Raw genomic sequence first — 12,735 nt, 5'->3', positions numbered from 1 at the left:
AAACAAGTGATTGGGTCTAGCCTACTTATTGCAGTCTCAACCACTGGTCAAAAGTACTAAGCATGTACAGTTGAAGTCGAAAGTTTACATACACCTTAGCCAAATACATTTAAACTCAGTTTTTCACAATTCCTGACATTTAATCCTAGTAAAAATGTTCTGTCTTAGGTCAGTCAGAATCACCACTTTATTTTAAGAATGTGAAATGTCAGAATAATAGTAGAGAGAATGATTTATTTCAGCGTTTATTTCTTTCATCACATTCCCAAACATTCCCATTCCCAAACGTTTTGGGTAGCCTGTCACGAGCTTCCCACAATAAGTTGGGTGAATTTTGACCCATTCGTCCTGACAAAGCTGGTGTAAGTGAGTCAGGTTTGTAGGCATCCTTGCTCGCACACACTTGTTTCAGTTCTGCCCACACATCTTCTATAGGATTGAGGTCAGGGCTTTGTGATGACCACTCCAATACCTTGACTTTGTTAAGCCATTTTGCCACAAATTTGGAAGTATGCTTGGGGTCATTGTCCATTTGGAAGACCCATTTGTGACCAAGCTTTAACTTCCTGACTGATGTCTTGAAATGTTGCTTCAATATATCCACATAATTTTCCTACCTCATGATGCCATCTATTTTGTGAAGTGCACCAGTCCCTCCTGCAGCAAAGCATCCCCACAACATGATGCTGCCACCCCCGTGCTTCACAGTTGGAATGGTGTTCTTCGGCTTGCAAGTCTCCTCTTTTTTCCTCCAAACATAACAATGGTCATTATGGCCAAACAGTTCTATTTTTGTTTCATCAGAGCAGAGGACATTTCTCCAAAAAGTACGATCTTTGTCCCTATGTGCAGTTGCAAACCGTAGTCTGGCTTTTTTTTGGCGGTTTTGGAGCAGTGGCTTCTTCCTTGCTGAGCGGCCTTTCAGGTCATGTCAATATAGGACTCGTTTTACTGTGGATATAGATACTTTTGTAACTGTTTCCTCCAGCATCTTCACAAGGTCCTTTTTTGTTGTTCTGGGATTGATTTGCACTTTTTGCACCAAAGTACGTTCATCTCTAGGAGACAGAACGCGACTCCTTCCTGAGCAGTATGACGGCTGCCAGGTCCCATGGTGTTTATACTTACTACGTACTATTGTTTGTACAGATGAACGTGGTACCTTCAGGCATTTGGAAATTGCTCACAAGGCTGAACCAGACTTGTGGAGGTCTAAAAAAAAAAAAATCTGAGGTCTTGGCTGACTTTTGATTTTCCCATGATGTCAAGCAAAGAGGCACATAGTTTGAAGGTAGGCCTTGAAATGCATCCACAGGTACACCTCGAATTGACTCAAATGATGTAAATTGGAGGTTAAAAAACTAGTTTTAATGACTCCCACCTAAGTGTATGTAAACTTTCGACTTCAATTGTATACCAAGTGAAAACACTGCATGAAAAACAAAAGCTTAAAACATGACACTGTCCCTATTGACAATTATGCTCAGCCCTCAATACTTCCTTTGCCCTTTTTAGCTTTCAATTGTATTCCCTCAGGATTTTTTGTTGGGAGCAAACATTTCAGTTAGTCAAAATGTAGGCTTAAAGTCCTAAATCAATCTAACGTAGTGAGTCTAGCGCACAGCAGATAAAGGAAGGTCACACTTCACGTGAAGGGTACTGTGCCTACACAAAGACTTCATAACACATTCATAACCCATGCATACAGCATTTATAAGCAGTACATAAATATTTTGTCATGTGTTATGGACAACCTCTGCTGCGACACACTAAAGACTGGGCCGTTGTGTAACTTCTACACCTTTCAAAGGAGCATATTGATCAAGACAAGCATTCATTTTATTAATGCTGGCTAAACATAGCGGAGGCGGCACACAGGGAAGAAAAAACGTGTACTTGCAGAACAGGTAAAAGCGATGAGCGGTATGCCAGTGTAGAATGTCACTGGTGCAGAAACTATTTAGTCAAGTTGAGACCCATTTCCAATACCAATATCTTTGGAAGTTACACAACCCAGAAATATGGTTTATACAGTGTGTGTGTTTATTTGATTGTGTTTTAGGTAGTATACACTTTTTCTGAGTAGCTAATAAAAGTGTGCGTGTGGACGTATGCACGTGTGTTCTTCTGTGGGTGTGTGTTGGTTGATCACTGTGTAATCCTCGCTTCTTCTCCAGCGCTGCTGGTGGCTGCTCGGATGCACGAGTTCCGCCGCACCGTCAAGGACGTGATCGGAGTGGTGAAAGTGTGCGAGGCCACACTGAGGAAAAGGTACAAGCTAAGAGGGGAGCAGATGAGGGCATGACTCTGTCATGGCTGGAATCCTATTCTTGACAGGGCTCATATCCTCTCGCTAGCCACCAAACCTTCACTAGCCTACTGTAGCTTAGTAGATCCCATCATGTTGGCAAATGCAGTTTGGTCCATTGAAGACTGTTGGTAAAGCCTATGCTTTCCCTAAACCCGCACCCTAACACATACACTACTAGATGACCACGCAAGCTCTGGGGTTATGGTTAAATGAAGGCTTGAAGTTGGTGGTAAGGTTTGAGTTAAGAAATTGATTTTCAGAGTTATTTATTGCTTTTATTTGAATGTAACAAGAGCAAAATACAAATATTTCAGCTGTTAGGCCATCATAAGTGTGTATAGAGAAAAGGTCTTCATCCGTCCTTTGTAACTTGACCAGATAGTGACACCTTGTAACGTCTGTTGTCGGGAGAAGGAGAAGACCAAGGTGCAGCGTGGTAAGTATTCATACCTTTTAATCGATACGGATACTTGAACAAAAAAAAACTACAATCAAACAGTTCTGCAAGGTGCAATACACAAAACAACTACCCACAAACACAGGTGGGAACAGGCTACCTAAGTATGGTTCTCAGAGACAACGATTGACAGCTGCCTCTGATTGGGAACCATACCAGGCCAAACACATAGAAATACAACACAGAGAACAAAACAGACTGAAAAACATAAATGCCCACCCCAACTCACGCCCTGACCAAACCAAAGTAGAGACATAAAAAAGGAACTAAGGTCAGAACGTAACATAACAAACCCTCCCCCTCTGGGTGGGCATTTCACCGCGGTGGCGGCTCTGGTGCGGGACGTAGACCTCACTCCACCTTAGTCTTGGCCCACTTATGTGGCGCCTCTGGAGTGGGGACCCTTACCGCGGGCCCCGAATAGGAGGGAGACTCTGGCGGCGTCGGACAGGCGGGAGACTCTGGCGGCGCCGGACAGGCGGGAGACTCTGGCGGCGCCGGACAGGCGGGAGACTCTGGCGGCGCCGGACAGGCGGGAGACTCTGGCGGCGCCGGACAGGCGGGAGACTCTGGCGGCGCCGGACAGGCGGGAGACTCACCAGGCTGGGGAGACATACACGCGGCCTCTTCCTTGGCCGAGGCACCGGATGCACTGGGCCGTGAAGGCGCACAGGAGGTCTCGAGCAACGAGCCTGCACAACCCGTCCTGGCTGGATACCCGGCAAGTGCGTAGAGTTGGAACAGGCCGCACTGGGCTGTGCTGGCTAACAGAGGACACCGTGCGTAGGGCTGGTGCCATATAACCCGGGCCGAGGAGACTCACTGGAGACCAGATGCGCTGAGCTGGCTTCATCCCTCCTGGCTCGATGCCCACTCTAGCCCGGCCGATTCGAGGAGCTGCGATGTAGTGCACCGGGCTATGCGTGCACACTGGGACACCGTGCGCTTCACCACATAACACGGTGCCTGCCCGGTCAACCTCTCGCCACGGAAAGCACAGGGAGTTGGCTCTGGTCTCCTACCTGACTCCGCCAATCTCCCCGTGTGCCACCCCCCCCTCCCCCAATACATTTTTGGGGATGCCTCTCGGGCTTCCTTGCCAGCCGTGTTCCCTCATATCGCTGGCTCCCTTTTCCTGCTGCCTCCGCTTTCCTGGCTGCCTCCACCTGTTCCCGTGGGAGGCGATCCCTTCCAGCCAGGATCTCCTCCCATGTGTAGGCTCCTTTCCCGTTCACACTGCTTGGTCGGTTGGTGGTGGGTAGTTCTGTAACGTCTGTTGTCGGGAGAAGGAGAAGAGCAAGGTGCAGCGTGGTAAGTATTCATAATACCTTTTAATCAATACGAATACTTGAACAAACAAAACTACAAATGACCAGTTCTGCAAGGTGCAATACACAAACGGAAAACAACTACCCACAAACACAGGTGGGAACAGGCTACCTAAGTATGGTTCTCAATCAGAGACAACGATTGACAGCTGCCTCTGATTGGGAACCATACCAGGCCAAACACATAGAAATACAACAAACAGAACAAAACAGACTGAAAAACATAGAATGCCCACCCCAACTCACGCCCTGACCAAACCAAAATAGAGACATAAAAAAGGAACTAAGGTCAGAACGTGACACACCTCTCCTTCTGTTGTCAAGATTGACAGAGTTCGAGGACACTCCCACCAGTCAGCTGACCATCGATGAGTTCATGCGGGTGGATCTGGAGCAGGAGTGTGACCCACCCTCTTTCACTGCTGGACAGAGAAAGGTCAAGATGCAGGCGGTACGTTACCTGACTCTTTCCAGGCATTGGCTTGCTTGCCCTATCAATCACCTGTCAGTGTGTTTGATTGGCACAGCTGCATGTCTCAGATGGAATTGATGGCCAGGCATTGGCTGGCTTGCCCTGTCAATCATATCTCAGTGCATTTGATTTGCACAGAAGCGTGGCCCGAATGGAAGGAGTTGACACTTGATTTAGAAACTTTTAGTTGCATGGCGGGACTCGTTCAGTTTTTACCACAAACGTGGATGAGAAGTAATCTGGTATGTGACCAGACTGCCAGTTTCCATATCAAGTGTCAACTCATCCATCCAGAACATGCTACTGTGCAATTCCAATACACTTCTGAAAGCACTATCCGTAAATCTGCAATTGACTGAATCCCATCAATAGTTTTGTTCACTTTGACTCTCCCTTACCCCATTTTAGCTTGAACAAGTGTTAGCCAAAAAGCTGGATGAAGTTCAAGGTATGTTTGGTTTATATTGTGGTAATGGGTAGCCTCAATGCAGGCTACCACAAAGTTTTGGAACTTTAAGTCTGGGAGCATTTTTGATTAGATCTTTGAGCATTTTGTATGTAAATAAAACTCAAAAATCTCATCAAAATAATTGTGATATAAAATGTAATGTAAATGAATGTAAAATGTCATATAAAATGCATGCGATCAACTAGGTCACTGTAGGATTGAGATAATTGTAAATGTGAAAACAAACAATGTAATGTGAAGGGTCATCTCAGTTTCACAGTCTCTCTACCCCTGCAGGTGAAATCAGTTTGTATCGAGACGAGATCGAGACGGAGCTGGAAAACAGCAGGCCAAAGCTCAGAGGGATCTACGCTGCCTATGCCAAAGAAATTGGTATGTGTGTGTGTGTGTGCGTGCGTGCGTGTACGTGTGTGTGCCCACTGCCTTTAGTGTGTTTTTTTTACTAACTCAACAAGAAGCACGTCTCTGTGGCTTCTGTCATTTTTTTAATCAAGGCGACACTGTAGGTCAGTTCTGACAAGGTGCTTCATCAGTGTCATGAGGTCACACTTTTGCCCTTTGAAAATGGCAGGCGGAGAACTGCGGATGATTGTCATTTTGAGTTCTCTGAAAAGAGCAGCGTGTGTGTGTCTAAAGTACAGCTACACACATAACACCTATGTGACTCAATCCCTGAATATGTGTATGTACTGTATATATCCCCAAGATCCATCCTCTCCACTCTGACCCTCAGACCCGCTGGACGAGGTGCTTTCTCAGGCCTCATGCTCCAGCCCCAGGGAGGTGGACCCCGAGGAGGACGAGGAGCTGGAGGCAGTTGCCCAACACCTGAACCAGGACTTCCTCTGCCAGGTCATCCAGGGGGAACAGCAAGGGGAGGAAAGAGGGGGAGAAGGAGTGACAGAGGAGGCACCCCCTCCACATCCACCACCCAGAGGAGGGCCCTCCCTAGCTTCCATCCTGGGTCCCTTGCCTAGCGCGGCTAGCCTGGGGCTCAGTGAGTCCATCCATGAGTGCATCGCAGAGGACAAGGACAGTGGTGAGTCCAGACTACATTGCCAAATCAAATCAGCTCCATAGTGTTTTGGTAAATGCACAATTGCTCAAATCACTTCCATTGATTGTTCTCTAGCAGTGGCTTATGTTATCTGGAGTTTGTGGTGGCTGTTTAAAGAAATACTTCAGGATTTGGCTATTTTCTTTATCTACTTCACCAGAGTCGGATGAACTAGTGGATACCAACTTTATATCGATGTGCAGTATGAAGGAGGTAGAGGTAGTTTTACCCATAGCAGATACCCATAGACTTCCAGTCATTACTTTAATGCTACTTACCTAGTGCGCTAACGCTAGTTAGCAACTTCCTTCAAATTGCACGAAGAGACATAAAAATGGTATCCACGAGTTCATCTGACTCTGGGGAAGTAGATAAGGGACCTCATTGCCAAAATCCCAAAGTATCCATTTAAAGAAAACAGAACCATGGATTTTAGTTTCTCCAGGCCCATAGACTACTTTCAGGGTGAGGAACCATCTAACATCAAATTAAAGTCCTAAACTTCCCTTTTAACCGTGTAATAACCCAAGATTACAGTGCGTGTCGTTACCCCTAACCATAATCGCCCGGGAAAACCTTGAGCTGTGTTTGAGTGATATTGTGAGTCCACCACCAAACTGCTAGTAATACCAGTGTGCAAAACTTTTGTGTTGTCACAGTCAGGTTGTGAAAGGACATCATTTAGATGTATTTTTTGTGTGTCTATCAGCATGACATTTTGGTCAGAATCTCCTATTGAGCACTTGTCAGTCAAGCGATCACCAAATCTCTCTCTCTCTCTCTCTCTCTCTTTTTCTTAATAACTGCCATTTTGGCCTGAGAGTTCTCCCCACACCCCCCTCACATCAGTCGCGGGTTGAGGGGTCATTAAAACACAACTTAAAACACTCTCTACCCACCATACCCACTGACTCCCCTATAGCCCTGACCGCATTTGACCACAGCCAGAAGAGGACTGGCCACCCCTCATAGCCTGGTTCCTCTCTAGGTTTCTTCCTAGGTTTTGGCCTTTCTAGGGAGTTTTTCCTAGCCACCGTGCTTCTACACCTGCATTGCTTGCTGTTTGGGGTTTTAGGCTGGGTTTCTGTACAGCACTTTGAGATATCAGCTGATGTACGAAGGGCTATATAAATACATTTAATTTGATTGATTTTGATTTGACCACATGCCTTAATTTGGCTTAAGTGGGTTCTATATTTTATTTAACATACCGGATCAATGATGTGAGCAAGTGTGTGCCGAGCGAAAGGTTCTCTGGCTCTCTGCTCCCGACTGGATGGATAAAGGTGTAACGGCATTCCTCCTCCTCTTCTGAGAAGCAAGAGTGATTGGAGGACCATTGCGCAGCGTGGTAATTGTCCATAACATTTTATTTTAAGATATAAACTGAACACTATGAAAATAAAAAACAAACGTGAACATGACCGAAACCGTACCGTGTGGCAACAAACACACACACGGAAAACAAACACCCACAACTCAAAAGTGAAACCCAGGCTACCTAAGTATGATTCTCAATCAGAGACAACTAACGACACCTGTCTCTGATTGAGAACCATACTAGGCTGAACTCAAAACCACAACATAGAAAAACACACAGACTGCCCACCCCAACTCACGCCCTGACCATACTAAATAAAGACAAAACAAAGGAAATAAAGGTCAGAACGTGACAAAAGGTATTAACTCCAGCACATCCCCTAGCCTCACTTAACCAATCAATACGCCCAACACCTCTCTCTGTAGCTGCTTCCGAAATGGCACCTTATACCCTATGAAGAGAATTGATGGGGTTACGTCTGAATTTCTTGAGGTACAAAAAGGTGTACCACAGCGGACGATTTTGGGACCTGTTCTCTTCACTATGTATACTTCACAATGTATATATACTAAACAAAAATAAACATAATATGTACATTACATTTACATTTAAGTCATTTAGTAGACGCTCTTATCCAGAGCGACTTGTTGATCCCATGTTTCATGAGCTGAAATTAAATATCCCAATATTCCATACACACCAAAAGCTTATTTCTCAAAAATGTTGTGCACAAATTTGTTTACATCCCTGTTGGTGAGCAATTCTCCTTTGTCCATTTAAATAACATCAAATTTATCAGAAATACAGTGTAGACATTGATAATGTTGTAAATGACTATTGCAGCTGGAAACGTCAGATTTTTTTATGGAATATCTACATAGGCGTACAGAGGCCCATTATGAGCAACCATCACTCCTGTGTTCCAATGGCACGTTGTGTTAGCTAATCCAAGTTTGTCATTTTGAAAGGCTAGTTGATCATTAGAAAATACTTTTGTAATTAAATTAGCGTAGCTAAAAACTGTTTTGCTGATTAAAGAAGCAATAAAACTGGCATTCTTTAGACTAGTTAAGTATCTGGAGCATCAGTATTTGTGGGTTCGATTACAGGCTCAAAATACCCAGAAACAAAGAACTTTCTTCTGAACCTCGTCAGTCTATTCCTTTTCTCAGAAATGAAGGCTATTCCATGTGAGAAAATGCCAAGAACTTGAAGATCTCGTACAACGCTGTGTACTACTCCCTTCACAGAACAGTGCAAACGGTCTCTAACCAGAATACAAAGAGGAGTGGGAGGCCCCGGTGCACAAATGAGCAAGAGGACAAGTACATTAGTGTCTAGTTTGAGGAACTGTCACGCCCTGACCTTAGAGATCCTTTTTATGTCTCTATTTTGGTTTGGTCAGGGCGTGAGTTGGTGGGCATTCTATGTTTTCTATTTCTGTGTGTTTGGCCGGGTGTGGTTCTCAATCAGAGGCAGCTGTCTATCGTTGTCTCTGATTGAGAACCATTCTTAGGTAGCCTTTTCCCACCTGTGTTTTCTGGGTAGTTGTTTTCTGGGTCTGCACCAGACAGAACTGTTTCGGTTTTGGTCGTTCTTTGTTATTTTTGTTATGTCAGTGTTCAGTTCAAATAAAAGGTATGAACACGTACCACGCTGCACCTTGCTCCTCTCCTTCCAATACCCGTTACAGGAACACATGCCTCACAAGTCCTCAACTGACAGCTTCATTAAATAGTACAAAAAACACCAGTCTCAACATCAACATTGAAGAGGAAACTCCGGCGATGCTGGTCTCCTAGGCAGAGGTCCTCTGTCCAGTGTGTGTTATTTTGCCAATCTTTTATTGGCCAGTCTGAGATATGGCTTTTTCTTTGCATCCCTTAGCCAGCATCCCAGAGTCGGCTCTTCACTGTCTTCACACATAATTTTCCATTCTCATGATGCCATCTATTTTGTGAAGTGCACCAGTCCCTCCTGCAGCAAAGCACCCCCACAACATGATGCTGCCACCCCCGGGCTTCACGGTTGGGATGGTGTTCTTCAGCTTGCAAGCCTCCCCCTTTTTCCTCCAAGCATAACAATGGTCATTATGGTCAAACCGTTCTAATTTTGTTTCATCAGACCAGAGAACATTTCTCTAAAATGTACTATCTTCACTATCTCCAAAATGTACTGCACATGTCGTCATGTGCAGTTGCAAACTGTAGTCTGGGTTTTGGAGCAGTGGCTTCTTCCTTGCTGAGCACCTTTCAGGTTGTGTCAATATAGGACTAGTTTTACTGTGGATATAGATACTTTTGTACCTGTTTCTTCCAGCATCTTCACAAGGTCCTTTGCTGTTGTTTTGGGATTGATTTGCACTTTTCGCACCAAAGTACGTTCATCTCTAGGAGACAGAACGCCTCTCCTTCTTGAGCGGTATGACGGCTGTGTGGTCCCATGGTGTTTATACTTGCATACTATTGTTTGTATAGATCAACGTGGTACCTTTAGGCATTTGGAAATTGCTCCCAAGGATGAACCAGGCTTGTGGTCTACAATTTTCTTTCTGAGGTCTTGGTGATTTCTTTTGATTTTCCCATGATGTCAAGCACAGAAGCACTGTGTTTGAAGGTAGGCCTTGAAATACATCCACAGGGACACCTCCAATTTACTCAAATTATGTCAATTAGCCTATCAGAAACTAACGCCATGACATAATTTTCTGGAATTTTCCATGCTGTTTAAAGGCACAGTCAACTTAGTGTTTGTTATCTTCTGATCCACTGGAATTGTTATACAGTGAATTATAAGTGAAATAATATTCTGTTAACAATTGTTGAAAAATTACTTGTGTCATGCACAAAGAAGATGTCCTAACTGACTTGCCAAAACTGTAGTTTGTTAACAAGAAATTTGTGGAGTGGTTGAAAAACAAGTTTTAATGACGCCAACGTAAGTGTATGTAAACTTCAGACTTCAACTGTCTATTGTTTTATTGAGGGTGAATTTGGAAAAGGTTTCAATACGTCTTCCCTGTTAAAACTAAAATAAATAAAACATTTAAAAGTGAAGTACTTTTGACCAGAGCCGTATGGCTCCTATTTCTCCCTGGTCAAAAGTATTGCACTTCAAGTGCACTACATAGGAAATAGTGTGCCATTTCGTACAAAGTCTCTCTGCCTCGGTTTCAGCAGCTCAGTGAGGCTGGGCTGGGCTGATATTATCCTGACCAGTGGTCACACTGTTGTCATAAATCTTCATTAATCTGCAGGGCGCTATCCCAAACAGAGTCACTGGAAGTTCAGGTTGAATTTTAAAGGCCTGTCTCATAGGGTAAACTCTACTGTTATTTAAACCCTAATTTATTATTATGGAACAAAACAAGCGTAGAGTATTATTTAAACATTTCAAAATGATATGAAGGATTCCCATTTTACCAAATGATTTAGATACCAAAGCATTGATCGTGTACAATATCCAACTTCGACAGATATTACAAGTAAGCATTTCAGTGTAAGGTCTACTACACCTGTTGTATTCGGCACACTGTGACTAATAACATTTGATTTGATTCATGGATGGTTGTTTGCCAACCCTTGTTCTGACAACCTTATTTTGAAGCCCTAGTATTTCTCCTTGATCTGTTGACCAATCCATAAAATGCTTTTATTTGACCCTTATCGTCAGTGTTCTTTGAGATTTGGTAGGGAGATTGTGTCTGCAAACATTGACAGAACGTTTAATCGGTGCCCTTGCAATAATCCCTTGAAGAGGGGAATGAAGTGCCACAGATATTTATATTTAGTAGTTCAGCGAGCCAATGCTAACTAGTGTTACCGCAATGACTGGAAGTCTACCAGAAACACTAGCATTCATTCCCAAAATATGCTGGATGCTGAGAGCCAGCGTTTTCACACTTCCTAGGAGAAAATTCCATTGGTTATTAGTGAGGATGATTCATAGTAGACTATAAATAATGAAATACACAGACACCTTAGACATTTAAGGCATATGGGCCGAATTCCAAATGTGACACTGCCTCACCCATTGGCCAATGTTGACCACATAAATGGACTGCATTAATCATAGGTTACATTCCAAATGGCACCCTATTCCCTATATACAGTCCACTGGAAGCCAGTGGAGTGTGCGGAGGGAACACACAAACATTCTAGAAACATTGTACTAATGACTTTCAGAGGAATCCTATTCTATTCACATTGGGCAAATATAATGATATCATATCGCATTACATTATACAACTACAGTCGTGGCCAAAAGTTTTGAGAATGACACAAATATTCATTTTCACAAAGTCTGCTGCGTCAGTTTGTATGATGGCAATTTGCATATACTCCAGAATGTTATGAAGAGTGATCAGATGAATTGCAATTAATTGCAAAGTCCCTCTTTGCCATGCAAATTAACAGAATCCCCCCCCCCCCCCAAATTCCACTGCACTTCAGCCCTGCCACAAAGGACCAGCTGACATCATGTCAGTGATTCTCTCGTTAACACAGGTGAGTGTTGACAAGTACAAGGCTGGAGATCAATCTCATGCTGATTGAGTTCGAATAACAGACTGGAAGCTTTAAAAGGAGGGTGGTGCTTGGAATCATTGTTCTTCCTCTGTCAATCATGGTTGCCTGCAAGGAAACACGTGCCGTCATCATTGCGTTGCACAAAAAGTGCTTCACAGGCAAGGATATTGCTGCCAGTAAGATTGTACCTAAATCAACCATTTATCACATCATCAAGAACTTCAAGGAGAGCGGTTCAATTGTTGTGAAGAAGGCCATTTATGTGTGGGGTTGCTTCTCAGCCAAGGGAGTGGGCTCACTCACAATTTTTCCTAAGAACACAGACATGAATAAAGAATGGTACCAACACATCCTCCGAGAGCAACTTCTCCCAACCATCCAGGAACAGTTTGGTGACAAAAAATGCCTTTTCCAGCATGATGGAGCACCTTGCCATAAGGCAAAATTGATAACTAATTGGCTCGGGGAACAAAACATCGATATTTTGGGTCCATGGCCAGGAAACTCCCCAGACCCTAATCCCATTGAGAACTTGTGGTCCATCCTCAAGAGGCGGGTGGACAAACAAAATTCCACACATTTTGACAAACTCCAAGCATTGATTATGCAAGAATGGGTTGCCATCAGTCAGGATGTGGCCCACAAGTTAATTGACAGCATGCCAGGGCAGATCGCAGAGGTCTTGAAAAAGAACGGTCAACACTGCAAATATTGACTCTTTGCATCAACTTCATGTAATTGTCAATAAACACATTTGGCCTTTAGTCCAATCAAGCCTTTAGTCCAATCAATTC

At 43.9% G+C, this 12,735-nt stretch overlaps 1 protein-coding gene across 1 annotated transcript in view; it reads left to right on the top strand.

Moving 5' to 3' along the window:
- brf1b (BRF1 RNA polymerase III transcription initiation factor subunit b) overlaps window positions 1-12,735 on the top strand; it is a 121,410-nt gene that overhangs the window by 48,125 nt on the left and 60,550 nt on the right. Inside the window, exons 8-12 of the mRNA XM_046291801.1 lie at window positions 2,178-2,271; window positions 4,421-4,547; window positions 4,977-5,016; window positions 5,314-5,409; window positions 5,771-6,076. Coding sequence (XP_046147757.1) covers window positions 2,178-2,271; window positions 4,421-4,547; window positions 4,977-5,016; window positions 5,314-5,409; window positions 5,771-6,076 — 663 coding nt within the window. The remainder of the gene's footprint in view (window positions 1-2,177; window positions 2,272-4,420; window positions 4,548-4,976; window positions 5,017-5,313; window positions 5,410-5,770; window positions 6,077-12,735) is intronic.

The sequence above is a fragment of the Oncorhynchus gorbuscha genome, linkage group LG12 (assembly GCF_021184085.1).
Source record: "Oncorhynchus gorbuscha isolate QuinsamMale2020 ecotype Even-year linkage group LG12, OgorEven_v1.0, whole genome shotgun sequence".
Lineage (NCBI taxonomy): Eukaryota > Metazoa > Chordata > Actinopteri > Salmoniformes > Salmonidae > Oncorhynchus > Oncorhynchus gorbuscha.
The sequence above is the reverse complement of the archived record's forward strand: the minus strand, read 5'-3'. Positions and strand labels throughout refer to the sequence as shown.